The 15898-nt window shown below is 48.7% G+C and overlaps 1 protein-coding gene and 1 long non-coding RNA gene across 16 annotated transcripts in view; one reads left to right on the top strand and one right to left on the bottom strand.

Annotated features, from left to right (window-relative positions):
* The window catches only part of LOC114499263 (F-actin-monooxygenase MICAL2), a 214194-nt gene that overhangs the window by 123984 nt on the left and 74312 nt on the right, over nucleotides 1-15898 (bottom strand). For all 15 annotated transcript variants that reach the window (XR_004903918.1, XR_003684805.2, XM_036029035.1 and 12 more), the window contains 2 exons: nucleotides 4018-4225; nucleotides 539-655 (listed from right to left, as the gene is read on the bottom strand). Coding sequence is in view for 13 of the 15 variants with exons in the window: in XM_036029035.1 (XP_035884928.1) it covers nucleotides 539-655; nucleotides 4018-4225 (325 nt within the window). In the remaining 2 variants the exon portion in view is untranslated. The remainder of the gene's footprint in view (nucleotides 1-538; nucleotides 656-4017; nucleotides 4226-15898) is intronic.
* Nucleotides 1125-1582, top strand: LOC118501295. Its single transcript, XR_004903920.1, has 2 exons — nucleotides 1125-1429; nucleotides 1460-1582. It is a non-coding gene; the product is annotated as an uncharacterized LOC118501295 (long non-coding RNA).

The raw sequence follows: 15898 nt of genomic DNA, 5'->3' as shown, positions 1-15898 counted from the left end.
GAAAGGGGGGGGGGAATAACTAAATAAGAAATAAGTACAATGGGTGAATTTTATGATTTGTAAATTATACTTCAATAAGCTTAAAATATTATATGCCAAATAATATTCTGAATATTTATTTAATATTTGCTCTAGACACTTCACTTTCTTTACTGGATTTTAAATATATCATATGGGTACAAGTGTATGTACATATCTGTGTGTGCACACAAGCAGGTTGAAGAGCATGTGAATGGATTTTATCAGACAACCAAATCTGTCTTCCATCCTACTTCTGGATTTGGCTTCATTTGTCAAAGTACCACCTCCTAGTGGCAGAGTAGTCAAATTACAGGTTTAATGGCTTAACAATATATCCCCTGGGAGCTGAAGAGCAAACCTAAAGTGACAGCAATGGCCAAAAAATGGAAAATATCCACTAATGAAATTATGCCAAACAGCCCCCAATAAGAATAATTGTCACAGAAACATCCTCTGAGAGCTGCAAATATAATTTCTATTTTAATATAATTTCCAGAAGAAGAAAGTTATACTGTACTCTGATTTTCTTGATCTTCAGGAGGCTCTAGAACCTTCACAAACTCCACATTCACATGGATTTCAACTCCCAAAATCAGGGCTACCTTGAATAGGATGAGCTGTAACTGACGAATACCTGTTAGAAAGGAAGGGAAGAAAGATGAGTTGTCACAAGCAATGCCTAGGTGCGTCCTGTATATAGAATACTATATAGTCCCTGCTCAATGATCTCTGAGCATTGCAGTATATCAGTAATGATCATTACTAGGTGCTAATTATGTGCCAAGTACTCTGTGTCTTCTCATTTAACCCTTACAGTGTTTTCTGATTTATCCCTTACAGTGGCCCTTTGGGATGATTATTCTCATTTTATAAATGAAAAATTGAGGGTTAATGAGGTTAAGTGACTTGCGCATTCTTAAACTAGAATGTGGACCCAGGTTTGTTTGACTCTCAGACTGTATTGTGTCTGTTAGGCATGCTATAATGATGAAGGCTCTCTCTTCCCTGGGCTGTGGGTCTGATGAGATAAAGATGGAAAGAAGGTGGGGGGAGAGAGAGAAGGAGAGGGAGGGAGGGAGGGAGGGAGAGAGAGAGAGGGAGGGAGAGAGAGAGAATAACAACTGGCTCATTCTTTGGGGACCTAGGCCTAAGCTCTCAGACACCAAGGGTAAGGGGTGGGGAGCGCAATTCTCTCCACAAAGCTGGGTTTACAGTTCTCTGCCTCCTACCCACTCTCTGAAACTCCTGCAATGTGTGGCACTTGTTTCTCTATTTTGTCCCCTACTATTCAGCAAAAACAGGTTTGCCTCAAAATATGTTTCTGTAGAGTACAGCTTCAAACTTCCTGTGGGTCCCCCTTTGTATTTCATGGGCTTTGTTCACTTAACACTTATTGAACATCTACAATGTTCAAGGTGCTCAAGGTTCAGTGCTCAAGGTACCAGGTGCCATGCTAGGTCTGAGAGATATGGAATACCCCCTCTAATCGAGGAAACACAGGTAAACAGGATGGGGCAGGGCATGGTGGTTGAGGGGAAGAGGAGTAGCAGAACAGGCCTGAGCTGTAGTCCTGAAAGCTAAGAGAGGATGGGCCAAGAACACCACATCCCACCAAGAGATTAAGGAATAGGAAGACTGCAGGAGGCCAGGGCACCTGGGAGTTAGGGAGCTTCTGAAGACCTTGGTGGAAATCTCTTGCACTCAGTGGTAGGGGAAAAATCACACTGCAATGGAAGGAGGCATGAGTGGAAAGTATAGACAAAGTCTACATCTCTTCTTTTTAGAATAAATACTATAAAGAAAAGTAATGGGAAATAACAAAGAACTAGAGGAGGAGTGTGAGGTCAGAAGCAGGAAGGCTAAGTGATGGGGCAGGTGAAAAGGAGAGAAAGAATCCAAGAGAAACTAGAGTTGGGGGTGGTCAACTCTGCCTCTGACATTGGGTTGAAAGGGAGGAATGGGACCTTGGGTAGAGGAGGAAGGAGCGGGGGCAGGCATGGGGAGTTCCTGCCTGTGTCTGCTCTTCCCCAGAGCATAGCAGGGAGGCCATCTGCTAAGAATGAGGGGGCTGTGGTAGAGGTTTGGAACACCCACAGTGGGAACTGGAGGAAGATGCTGACACAGGACAAGTTGAGAACTGCTGAGCAATGCTGAGCTCTGGGACACAGCTGGAGCTGGAGGCCATGGTTAGTCAGAAAGGATGCCAATTAGCTGGGGCTTAAATAATCCAATCTACCTCCTGCCTGGAAACAGGCATTGGAGGAGGCCTGGCCTCTCCTTATAGTTTCAAAGTTCCTATATGTTTCCAGCACATAGTAGATGCTCAATAAATTCTCCCTGCTTCCATTCTCACAGGTACTGGGGCTCCCCTTGACGGTGATTACTATGAATGTTTGAATCTCAGTTCCATAATCCTGCCAGTGTTTCTGCACACTGGGATGTTTCCAAGGACTACGAGTTCATTGGGAGCCCCCTAAATGGGGCATAGAGGGGCTCCTGGCCTAAAAGGCAGCCCAATAGCCTTGGGCCCTCACAAGGCCCCCCTGTGCCCAGCTGTGTCACTCAGAAGGGTCTGATGAGAAAGTGGTGCTCAACGTTGCCCTAAATTGGTAACCAACACTCATTCTCCATGGGTGGTAGGGAATGTCCTGGAAGCTGACACTGCAACTTTCTGGGCGAATCCAAATTACTTTCCAATGGATTCATGGAATTTCCTCATCTCAGAGTAGGAATAAACTCTGGAGCCACTGCTGCTGAGTTCTCCTGTATCTGACACTAAATTATACCCTGTGTAGCTGAGAATTCTTCCAGTCATTCCCACTTGAACCCTATACCCATTTCCAATTAGTTCTTGTCCTCAAAAAAACATAGTTTTCAGGGTTCTCCTCCCACCTATGTTTCAAATTCTGAATTCTGAAGCTTGGGGACTCTGGCTGCTTCTTGCTCATTGTACATCATGAGATGTTAAGCATTTCCTGAGTACCTACCATGCACCACGCACAGTGATAAGCACATTAAAAACCTGACCTCATTTGGTCCGCTCTGCAGTCCTGGTAGGCAGACATTAATCACATTTATGGGAGACAAAACTGAAGCTTGAAGAAGGAATTTGACCCAAGTCACACAGAAAAATGAATGAGACAGATTTTGGACCAAAATCTGTTCAAACCCCTGAACTCTTCCCACAGTATTAACCTTCTTATCTTTTACGAGTCATGGTTGCTATATACAAAATGGCTAAAGCCCTCCACCCTTTATGGGACAAGGAAGCTGCTCTCCCAAAACCCATGCATGGATTCTGCCTCCAGAGACCCAGGCTTGAGCATGCAGGGATGGCCCAGGACCTGAAATCCATGTCCTCTCTTCCCCCTCCTTTTCTGAATGCAATCCCATCATGATGCCCTCTCTCTTATGGAAGTTCAAGGAAACCTAGTATAGGGCCTATCCAGTGCATCATTCCTCTTATCTAAAAGCTGCTATCGCTCCCCAGAACCTGCAGTACTCCTTTGCCCAAGAGGCCTTCAACAACCCAGCCCATTTAATGGTGTTGTGTGGCTCGCTCATCTGAATTCCTCTAGCAAGTCTGACTACTCTATTAGAGCACATTTTTATTATTGACAAAACCTTGGTGAGTTCTCTAAGAGTATGCACTATGTTACTTACCTCTACCTCACTTTTCCATATTTCATTCATTCATGCAACAGGAGTTTATTGAGCATCTACTATGTGTCAAGCACTCTTTTATGCTCTGGAGATACTCTGATGAGCAAAACATGCTACAGTCCTTGAACTCATGGTTCTTACAGGCTAGTGGGGCATCACATAGGGCCTGGCCCATGGCACAAGGCAGGCCCTTCACTAAATATCTGCCAGTTGAATGTGTGGAGCCCCCAGGGACTTTCAAGGTAGAATATTCTGGGGACTCCTCAGGGTGGATAGATGCTTACCAAGGTCAGCCCCCACCCCTCATGGCGTGCCACCATTGGCCCCACTCACTGATATGGTCGATGGAGCCAGCACAGAACTTCCCATAAAATTTCTTGGCTCCCAGGCCCCTCAGGTCATGGATAGTGAAAGGCCAGAGGTGCAGCACGTTGTTCCGGGAAAATGCGTCCCTCTTCTCCACCACGACCACTTTGGCCCCCAGGTAGGCAAGTTCAATGGCAGTGCGCAAGCCACATGGTCCTCCCCCAACGATGAGACACTGTGGAGGTGAGAGAGAGGAGAGATGCTCAGTGACCTCTAGCAATGTAGACACAAACCCATTGTCAGCAGCAAACCCCCATCCATTCAAATCAACCAGCAAGTGCAGACTGAGCACCTGTTAGGACCTGCCATTCATCTATCCAGTGTTCATTACCTGTGGGCCCACTGACCACCAGGCACTGTGCCAAGCCCTTTGAGGGACGCAGAGGTCAAGGGACCTGGGCAGAGGCACAGTTAGAGTCAGACTGAACTGGGCTTAAGTCCAGTGCTGGCATTTGACTTCCTAGTTTTCACATCTGTGAAATGGGTCTGTTAGTCTTTCCTTGTAGGGTTATTAAAAATAAGATTGCTTTTAAAAAGCTTATGGTGCGTCTTTGTGACCTAGATTAGGCTATAGTTTCTTAGATATGATTCCAAAAGCATAAGCAACAAAAGAAGAAGGAGATAAATTGGACTTCATCAAAATTAAACAGTTTTGTGCTTTAAGGGCTACTATCCAGAAAGTGAACAGACCACACACAGATGGGGAAAAATATCTGCAAATAATGTATCTGATGAGGAATGATATATTATAAAGAATTTTACAACTCAACAATAAAAATTAAAGAATGGGGAGACAATCTGAGTAGACATTTCTTTAAAGAAGATATATAAATGGCTGATGAGCACATAAAAAGATGCTCAACATCATTAGTCATCTAGAAAATGCAAATCAGAGCCACAATAAGATATCCCTTCATACCCATTAGGATGGTTGTAATCAAGAAGAGAGACAAAAACAAGTGTTGGCGAGGATGCGGAGAAACCCGAACCCTTACACACTGCTGGTGGGAATGTAAAGGGGTGCAGAGACTTTGGAATAGTTTGGCCACTCCTCAGAAAGTTGGACAGGGAGTTACCACACGACCCAACACCTCTACTAGGTTTATACTGAAAAGAAATGAAAACACGTGTCCACACAAAAACCTGTACACGAGTGCTCATAGCAGCACTGTCATAAGGGGCAAAACAACCCAAGTGTTCACTAATCAATGAATATATAAAATGTGCTAGATCCTCACAGTAGAACATTATTCAGTTATGAAAAGGAGCTGACGCATGGATAAACCTTGAAAACATTATGTTAAGTGAAAAACACCAGACACAAAAGGACACATACCATATGATTCCATTTACACAAAATGTTCAGAACAGGCAAATCGATAGAGACAGAAAGTGGAGTAGTTGTTGGAAGGGAATGGGGGAGCGGGGTTGGGAAGTGGCTACTGACAGATGCAGGGTTTCTTTTCACGGGACTAACGTGTTCTGGAATTAGATAGTGGTGGGGTTGTACATTGAACTGTACACTTTAAAAGGGCAAATGTTAGGGCATGTGAATGATATCTTGGTAAAATAACTATAGGAGAGAAAACACATGGTATCAAGCTTGACATGTACTAGTATAGATGTTATTCTTCCTGATGAGACCTAGTCCTAGGAACTCTCAGTCTAGGTAGACTCGGACTTGTGAAACAGATAATTAGGACCCCATGTGGTTAGCTCTATTTGGAGCCCAGAGGGGAAAACCTGATCCTACTTAGTAAGCTGAAAAAGACTTCACAGAGAAGGTCTTTAAAAACTGTCATCACTACCACTATCATGCCTTCCTCCTTCTGCTCCATCATCATCATCATCATCATCACTACCACCACCACGACTACCATCACCACAGCCTACATTTATTGAGCATTTACTATGTGCCAGGCATTGGTTTAAGTGGTTTATGTGTTTTTGCCCTTAATCCTCAAAACAAATGTAGGAGGAACTAGTATTGTCCCAATTTACAGATAGAAAAATTGAGGCATGAAGCAGCTAAGTGGCCCATGGCGTCACAGATCGAAAGGGGCAGAGTCATGATTCAAACCCAGGTGGTCTCACTCCAGAGCCCACCATGCTGTACTGATTCTGGCTTGCCAGGAATAAGAGGAAGAAACATTTCAGCAGAGGCATGGCCCATTCAAAGGGAAAGGAAGAGAAGTTCTAGGTGGACGGAGAGAAGGATACTTTGGGGGAAGAGAGGAAAAGGAGAGAGAAATGAGAAGTTTGCTGGAGCTAGATGCTGAAGGTCTTAAATGGCAGGTGTTGGTCCCTGAGGCACTGGGGCCACAATGAGTAGAGGTGACAAACAGGATTCTGTGCAAGTCCCCATGCTAGGTCTTAATGGACACTCTGAGGGTGAACAAGGCTTCCCCAAGGAAGCTACAGCCATTTTGGGGAGAAGGGAAGACACACAACAACCTAGTGAGTCATATGGGGCAAAACCCTTTTATTCAAACCAAATCTTATGGGGAGCACCAATATGGTTTTAAAAAAAAAAAGAACAAAAACAGAAAAGGGCAGCTTTCTGGCAGAGACAATCAGATAGCACACTGCCCTAAGCCCAGGCAGCCCCTGCTGCAACCTTCCGAGGTAGGAGTTCACCTAGGGAGTCTAAACAACTAAGGGTGTCCAAGCAAGGCTCCAGGGGAGGGGATCTGCACCCCTCCTCCCTGCTCCACTTCGCAGAGGCATCTGGAAACTTCCCTCCTGCTTGGGATCAAATCTCATCTTAAAAAACGTGTTCCCCTCCCCCTAGCAAATATATGGTCATCCAGTTATCACTCATCTGGGGCCTCCAGGGTCCTGAAAGGAAAGAACAAACAAATGCATCAAAGCCCTCTCACCACAGTCAGTGTGGCTTACTGGTTGGAACCTTCCAGAGAGTTTGCGGAAACGCCATCAGGGGAAATGAAGTCACTGCTGAGATACAGCTCACTCCAGCGGCGGCCTCGGGAGAGGGTGCGCTCATCCCTTGGCTGCTTTTCTGGTGGGAGCTGGCAGGACAGGACCAACTCCCCCAGGCCCAGCTCCACTTCTTATCTCGCACCCACAACAGCTCCTCCTGCCCAGACACAGCCGGACCATGACAGGCATTTCAAAGCACGACTCCAAACCCCAGTGCTTGTGAGGTTGGCTTTGGGGTTAAGTTTGAATTCACTGCATTTCTTTGCAGTTAGTGCATCTTTTCCCATTTGCCAAGCTCTGTCACTCCAGGGCCAGGGATGGAGCGAGGGTGGGAGGACGTGGGGTGAGGAAGGGCAGGAAGAGAAGGAGGGGAGTCCTCCTGACTCCTTCTCCCCAGCAGGCCGGGCCCAGGACTGCTCCCAGGACAGGGCAGAACATCCCTTCCCACTGGCTGGGGGCTGCTGTGCAGTTGTGGTGCAACCAGTAGCTGGTGGCCTGTTTCCAACCCCACCCTCCCCTGCTAAACCTGAAATCCCATTGGCGAAATCTCAGTTTTTCCCACTCCCTTGGGCCCCAGCATATACTGCAGGCCTGAAATTTCAGAGACGCCACTCATGCCATAATTTAAAGCCAGTAAATACCAATGGGCCTAATTATACAAAGGGAGAAAATTTGGTGCAGATGTTATCAAGACAGGAGAGAACGCTTGTTGGCAGGGGCCCGGCCAGTTCCTCTCAAAACACACTTGTTATGATTAACATGGGAACTCGGAGTTCTGACAGGAGGCCAAGTGCATGGCTGCTACACAGCTGGGCAGAGGAGCAGGAGAGAAGGGGGCATCCCAGTGTGCCCCGAGGATGCTCTGGGTGTCGGGCACGATGCGAACACCATGGATGCAAAGGCTGTGATAACTCAATGTCAAGGCGCTGTCCACCTTTCCCAGGCCTGGCTGGGCCATCACTCCTGAGGATTACTGCTGGGAAAGAACACTTTCCCTCAACCCTGAAGCCTTTCTTTTCTTGAGCCCTGAATCAGGCCATGTATTCCTCCCACTGTCTCCGTCCTTAGTGCCACTGCACAAGTAAGCTGCCCGAGCCCCAGGTCAGCAGGAGTGTCCTCTGTGTGCCCAGCACAGGGCCTAGCACACAGGAGGCCTCAGTAAACACTTGATGGACGAGTGACCTTCCCACACCCTCACCACCCACCTAGTTCTGGCTCTCTGTCCCTAACCGGGATGCTCTGTCCATGTCAGCCAGGGTTTATGTCTGCTGATTCCCACCCAGGCTGGGGGAGCTGGGGTCTGCCAAGGCCGCCAGCATCATGAACGTCAGCAGATCTGTGTGCTCGGGCAACATAAATTTATCACCCAGCGGGGAACAGGGCAGCTCCCACCCCAGCAGGAAATCCATTGTATAGATAAGCTTGGCAGTGCTTAGGCCTTCTCGTTCTCAGACAGAGACAAACACCACATGGAGAAAATCAGCTTTCTGTTGTCGAGGGGAGGGGAGAGGGGACGAGGGACTGGCCCACAGTCAAGGCCCAGGGCTGGGGTGGCCCCAGCTCACACAGACGCCGGTGCCATCCTGGAGGAATCCCCGAAAGCAGGACCCACTTCTTGATGACACACGCCTCTCTCAGCCCACAGTGGGTGGGTGTGCTGGGGCTGCGCCAGGAATGCTAACGGGATTTGGCCCCCAGAGGGAGCCGCCAAGGGGACTGGGGGCCATGCCAGGGGTTAACTGTCTAGCTGTCTAGCTGTCTGGAGACTTGACTTCCATTTCTGAATTCTGCCTCTGATTTTCTCGGGACCTCTGTGTGTGGACCCTCCAGTCAGGCGGGGTGCGGGAAGCCAGTGCATGGAGGCAGCAGACACATGAATGAGGGCTGTGCTCACTAGCTTGCTTCCCTGGGCTCCATACCTCCCCGAAAAGAGGATGATAGTGTAATGTCTATGCTGTATTGTGCCTGCCCAGCACTTTCTACTTGCCAGGCACAGTCCTAGTCCCTTTATGTATTTCAGCTTTCCAACTGCCCTGTGAAATGTCAGAATCATCTCCAGTTTTTCAATGAGGAAACTGAGGCATAGAAAAGTGAAGCAACTTGCTCCAGGGACCCTTTTCATCCCCATTTGTGAGCAGAGAAACAGAGACGAAAGCAGGTCAGAAGCTTCTCCAGGATCATATAACCAACACGTGCTCAAGTCTGGGTTGCAGCCCAGGCAGGGTGGTCGCAGGCCTGTGCTCCAAACCGCTTGCCCTCGGGGTGAGGTCAGTGATGTGCAGCCATTTCTTTATTCCTTCCCTGCACTGAGGGCAGCACGGCCTCCTGGACGGAGCTGGGGTTCAGGCTGAGGGCACAGGCCTCTGCACGGAAGGGCTAAGCCTGCGTCTGCATCCGGGCTGAGCCTCTTCTGCTTCCCTGGGGTGGAAGCTTACAGGCTGGATAGAGCTAAAGCTCATGTAAGTCCTGGGAAACCACTGTGGCAGGTGCCACGGCAGCAGCGGGGGTGGGCATGAGCAGGGCAAGCCTTCTCTGGCGCCCCGGCAGCAGGACGAGCCAAGTGACACGAGGTCGGGCACGGTGCTGTCTCCCTGGCAGCAGCGGCCCTCCCAGCACGCTGACCCACAGGCCATCTCCCGGGCATTGCTCTGCTTCCAGGGACGTGCCGTCACACTTCCTGGTGTGGTTTCCAGCCTCGCGGGCTTTCAGGACCAGCCGCTTATCTAAACCCAAGCAGGAAAGCCCTGACTGTTACTGGGTTACCGTGAGCGAAAACAGCTCCCTTCAGAATCACAGGATTGAAAGTTTTCAAAACCAAGAAGCCACCCACATGCTCTTATGTGGGGCTGGCACCAGGGGCCTGGCCTTACCGCCCAACCCTGCAGGACGGTGCTAAAGGAGGCGCGAGAGAGATGCAGTCACCTGAGGTTCCTCGCCCCCCGCGGAGGAGTCTCTACGAGAGGGCGTGGCCAGACAGGGACTCTTCGTGGTGACTTCAAGGGCCGTTCTGGGCAGAAAACCAAATCTCATCTGATTTGACATGTCTCCGCCCCAGTCTGACTCTCCTGTATCTCGGTCAGATCCAGTTATTCCTGAGTAACAATTACACACCACTTACTAACCTCAGAAATTTACAGAAAGGGAATGGAAGAAGACCCCTGTGCCCTCTGCCTGCTCTCAAATGATACGAATTCCTCCGAGAAGCATCCCATTCTTCTCTGTCCTTCCCTCGCAGCCTGAGTTGGTGCCCTCTTCTTGTGAGCAACCGTAACCAGTGACCACAGGGTCTGGATTTTCGAGGATAGTTCCATTTGCAAACATTCTGCCCCTTGGCCTGAGGTACACTCATATTAGGTCCGTAGTTGGGACTTCCAAGTACAATCCTCAAGGCCTGCCTCTGGGTGCTACTCATACCTCAAGGCGTCTCCCCACCTAAGGTGTGAGTTCCCTCAAGTCAGGGTGTGGGTGCTGCCCCCAGGCCGGCCCTGAGCCAATGGGAGAGACCAACGAGTCCTTTCACTTCAGACGTCAAAGCACGTACAATGGTGCCAACTCCATCCCACCTTCATCGGTGCCTGTACTTCCCCTGCTGGGAAGAGCAATAGTAGTAACAGTATCCATAAGAGCAACAGTATTTGTAATAAAAATCAGAGCCACCAGTGACAGCCTGCTTATAATGTGCAAGAACTTCGCTAAGCACTTTATAAGAAATGCATCTCGTTTTATTCCTAAAACAACCCTGACTTAGGCATATTTGTCACCATTTGGCAGACGAGAAAACTGGAGTTTGGGGAGGTTAAATGACTTGGCCCCAGTCACAGAACTAGGGTGAGACCCTAACCTCTGAGCCCAGAGTGCCTGCTTGAGGTCACAATCCTATGTTAATTCTTCCAAGTTTCTTTGGGACATTACACACTAGAGTATTAATATGCTCCTGCCTCAGCTAAGGCATTAAAGACCAGTGAGACCACATTGTGGGATTGTAGAGGATGCAAGAGAAGGCTCATGTTCCCCGAAGCTCAGGAAACTGTCCCTCTGAGGACAAAGGAAGAAAAACAGAGACAATGAATGCTACATTGTTTGGAATTACCTGTGACTACTGTAGGACTTGGTTGGAGGAACAGGTTGGTGACTATGACCAAGAGTGTCCCTCTGGGAGATGAGCCATGAGTGGAGAGTTGAAGCTGGGATTTGAGAGACAGAACAAATGGCATGCCGAGGTCCAGGCCGAGAAAGAGGGCAGAGGTTGGCAGGGAGTGGGGAGCCTCAGCCCTGCTGAGTGTTGTGTGGAGGGCAAAGGGGTGAGATCAGACCGGAGAGGAAGACGGGTCATGGAGGGTCCAGGGTGTCAGACTGAAGGGTTTGAACTCCTCCCCCACCCCCCCCACCCTGCCCCCGCACACACACACTTTGGCTATTAGGGTTTGAAGTAGAATGAAGCTGCTAGTTTAGGACAGGTGACTCCAGTGTAATATCAAAGGTGGTAAAAAGAGGAGGTACACTAGAGGTGAAGGGACCAGTTGTTGCAGCGTTTGAAACAGTTGATCCACTTTCTTGAGTCTCTTCCCTGCACGCTGACCACAGACACTTGGGTGTCTTTGCTGGTCTCCCTCATCTTCCTGATCTCCGCCTGCACTTGGGAGTATCTGGGGCTCAGTCCTGGTTCTCCTCCCTCCTGGACCTTTACTTTACATCCTTTAGTTCCTGGCTTTGAAGGTCATCCACAGGTTGTTTGTCCCCAGCCCCAAAACTCTCAGACATATAACAAATGGCTCACTGACATTCCCAGCTGCTCTAGTAAGCCCCCACATGTAGGAGATCCACATCCAGACTTTGATCAGCCCACCCCTGCCCTCCCCTCAAATGCTGCTCCTCCCCCAGTCATTGCCATCTGGGTAAATGCACACCCACTTTCTCCTTTTCCAGCCCCTTGAACCAAGAATTTGGAATCAACCTTAGTTCCTTTCCTCTCATCTCACAACCAATCTACCAATACGTCCAGATGACTCCCCTTTCAGAACAGATCGAGAATCTAGCCAGTTTCATCTCCTCCCTGCTGCCGCCGCCCGGATCCGAGACCCTCCTGACCACTCCCCTTCTGCCCTGATATGAGGGCTCCTACCTGGGCTCTGCTTCCACCCTTGGCCAACTCGCAATCCATCCCCCCCGCCCCGCCCCAGCAACCAGCGTGGCCCTTCTGAAGTCAGATTGTGTCACTCCCGTGGCACGTGGAACTACACAGCAGACCTTATCATGGCCTTGAGACCCTATACAATGTTGCCCTCCAGTTTCCCGTCTGTCTTCAGCTCCTGCCCTAACCCTGACCCTCCCTGCACAACTGCTTCATGTCCTGACTAAGGGCCTTTCACTTGCTTTGCCCTCTGCCTGAAACATTCTTTCCCTAAACATATCTTCATATTCAAATACAAAAAAAAAATCTATTGCAAAAAAATATATAGGCCTCATTTTATATTTCTTTATATTAAAGCTATTTCTTTATTACCCAGCTACAACAACACTCTGAATGTTTATAAATATTTCTAGCATCTACTTGCATGTTCGTTCATCATGGACTTTGTTTTCTTCCTGTTTTCAGTCTAGTAGCTTTACCATCTTTTCCCCAGTATCTTATTATAAAGCTTTTCAAATACAGGATGGGGCAAAAGGAGGTTTACAGCTGTGAGTATGTGAAACAGATCCTATTCTTGGACTATTCATATTATTAATTATTGTATTACTTTCCTTTCAAACACTGCGCACCCACTTTTGTCCTGCCCAGTGCACAGGAAAGTTGAATGAATTTTAGTGAACACAAAAATACTTGCCACCCAGATTCTATAACTAGATTGTATGCTTCTTGTTTTATCACAGATCTGTTCATTCATCCATTCCTCTACCCATTTACCAATTTATCTAATTTTTCTGGTGCATTTCAAATAAATTGCAGAATCAGTACATTTCTTCCCAAATACTTCAGGATGCACATTGTTAACTAGAGTTCAATATTTGTTCAAGTTATTTTTTAAGGGAAAATCTATATATAATGAATGCATGTATCTTAAACACGTCATTTGATGTGGCAATTTATAAAATATTCTACTTCTAAAAGCATTAGTTTTTCTCCCTGTAAATGCTCTTTCATCCAGTCAACTTCCAGTGCACTCTCCCTGGGAGTTCGTGTTCTCTGTGCCCCACTGCTGGCATCCTGGCGCACTGTCATCAGTAAGGAGCTTCTAGTCCAGGGGGTGGGGGAGGGCCTGGGCCAACCAGCCAGCTGCCTTGCCTTCCTTCCCTCCCTTTGGAAAACCGAAGTCACATGCCCTTCCAAGACCTCCAAAAAGCATGCAGAAGGATCTCACATTCCTTTAGGAGGAACAGGGGAAAGAGCCTCCTGAGATGGACTGATTCCAGATATATTTAAAGCAAAAACTCTGAGGCCAATATAATCCACAAATGGGGAAAGAAATAGAGCTAAGACACACAAACAATCTAGCATCCAGAAATAGATACACCAGCTCATTTTTATTACTTTTTCTTTTTGGTCACTTAGCAAGCTTTTGCTTTCATAAACGGTGATTCAGTCATGTAGAGGTCCCCACATGACAGTGACAATAGCCAGCACGTGCAGTCCTCCATCCGCAACCACCCACACCCCTCCTGTCATTTTCACAGCTGTAACTACTAAGAGATGAAGCCAGGATTCACACCCAGGTGCCTGGCTCCAGACACCAAGCCTTTAACGACTATGCCGTGGAGACCACTGCAAATAGTCACAGAGAGGGAGGTGGTAGGCTGGGAACCCACACAGGCCTCCACAGATCCATTTATCAGCAAACAAATTATTTTTCAAGTCTGTCTCTCTGACTTCCTACGACCTCCTCAAAAGTAAAGGCATGTCTGGCTCACCTTTGCATCCCAAACAACTAGCCCAGCACAGGTGAGTACTCAGGGATAATTAGAAAAAAAGAGGGAAGAGTACTTGGCAGGCCCTGGGTGGGCCAGCACCTTGGAGGGCCAACCTGGTGTGGAGGCGGTGAGAGCAGCAGGAATTGACAGGATCCGGAAGGAAAGCTATGCCCACAGCAAGATGCCCCGTCCTGGCTAGGACTTAGGGACTTCTGGAAGGCGCCGACACCGTGGGTGACTTAACCCAAGGATAAAGGCAGAGTGCGGGCTGAGCACCCATAACTACACTTTCCCACCCCAAAGAACCAGCCAGGGCTGCCAGCAGCAGCTGTCAATCTACCTGATGACAAACATTCCACTCCACAGGTGGGGTGACTGAGTGTCTGACATACACCAGCTGTAGCGTAAGTGGAGGCAGTCTGGCTTCCTCACCCAGGTGTCTCAGCAGCTTAGGGAAGCCGTGTTCCCACAGCCTTGGAGGGGCCTGATAACCAGTGTTCTCACAGCCTTGAGACTGGGTCTGATAAACTGTTCCCATAACATGAAGTGGGCTCGCATGTGCAGAATTATGTTATGTTATGTAAAGTGCTGGCAGTTTTTTGGCTTTGTTCCCCTCTAGTACTTAAACAGGTAGGAACTCCCTGCTGGGGGGATGATGATGAGAGACATGCACAGGGACAGGTGCCACGATGGGGAGCAGGGGCCATGACACGAGACATGCAAATAGACACGCAGGTTGCAGCATGTGTGGCTTGCCCACCTGTGAGTAAAGGTGTGCCAGACATCCCAATGGCTCTGTGAATATTTTTCTGTCTGCACAAATACCCTGGACCTGCCTGGCCTTGAAGGGTGGCAACACACCAGCCCTGCAGCAGATGCCTGAGGAACACTAACCCATGGCCACTGTGAAAGTGCCATTGCCTTCCCCTGTTCACAGTGGAGAAACTGAGGCTCAGGGCTGACATGATCACAGAGCAGGCATTTGTTGAGCTCTAACTCTGTGCCAAGTACTGATCTAAGTGTTTCACATGTATCAATCCATTCAAGCCTCACAGCATCCCAAAGATTAGGAGTCCAAGGCCCAGAATGGTTATCAGTAGAGTGCCTAAGTTCACACCACGGTCAGGAAGAGGGAGATGGCATCTGGACCCAGGCATGTAGCGGTGAAATGCAAGCTCAGGTCTGCCGTGCTACATTTGCCTAAGATCACATGGCTAACAGATGGCAGAGCCAGGAGTCACTACCAGATCCCTGTGACCCCAGCATCCAGCTCTTTCTTCTACATTGCCCTCTGTGCCACCTTTCTGCCAGCTGTTAGGGCCTTTCTGGCCCCCTTTTTTCTCTCCCTCATGGGTACTGTGACTCCTCTACTGGTACCACATCATCCCGTAACCACTCAGCCACAGGCAAGGCTGACCTTGTCGGTGGACAGCAGGCTTGCCCAGCACTGGCCTTCACAGAGAGGCCGCTACGTGCCTAGTAGCAGATGTGCAGGAGAAAAGGCCAGGCGTTCCTTCCAGGTTCACGGACTCCTGTTGCTCTGAGGTCAGCAAAGGAGAGACTATACCTGAGCCCAGCAGCTGTTTCTGCAGCCAGCCCAGAGCTGGGCTAAGGGCCCAAAGAGCACAAACACCCTGCCACCCCACAGCTATATCTGGTCCACCCTGTTGAGAGCTCCGGATCAGTCCCCAAGGAGGAGCTGGCAGGTAAGAATACACTCTGGGAATTCATGTAAGAATATGCTGGCCTCCTTCCTCTTCTACTTTTATGGGGTCTCTAGCCCCGTAAGGAGGTGCTAAATAAATAAATACAGCTTAGGTGTTTAAGCACAGCTTAGTTGAGGCATGAAAACAGGTAAAGACTCACCAGGCCTTGATGGAATACCACTGGGAATCAGTACCTACTGCGGTGAAGGGAGGGGCCAGGCTCTGAGGAAGGCAGGCCATTTACCAGCTGTGTGACTTGGAGCCACAGCAGCTTCATACACTCTGGTTACCCGACC

The sequence above is a fragment of the Phyllostomus discolor genome, chromosome 6 (genome assembly GCF_004126475.2).
Source record: "Phyllostomus discolor isolate MPI-MPIP mPhyDis1 chromosome 6, mPhyDis1.pri.v3, whole genome shotgun sequence".
Classification (NCBI taxonomy): domain Eukaryota; kingdom Metazoa; phylum Chordata; class Mammalia; order Chiroptera; family Phyllostomidae; genus Phyllostomus; species Phyllostomus discolor.
This window is presented reverse-complemented; position numbering and strand designations above follow the sequence as displayed.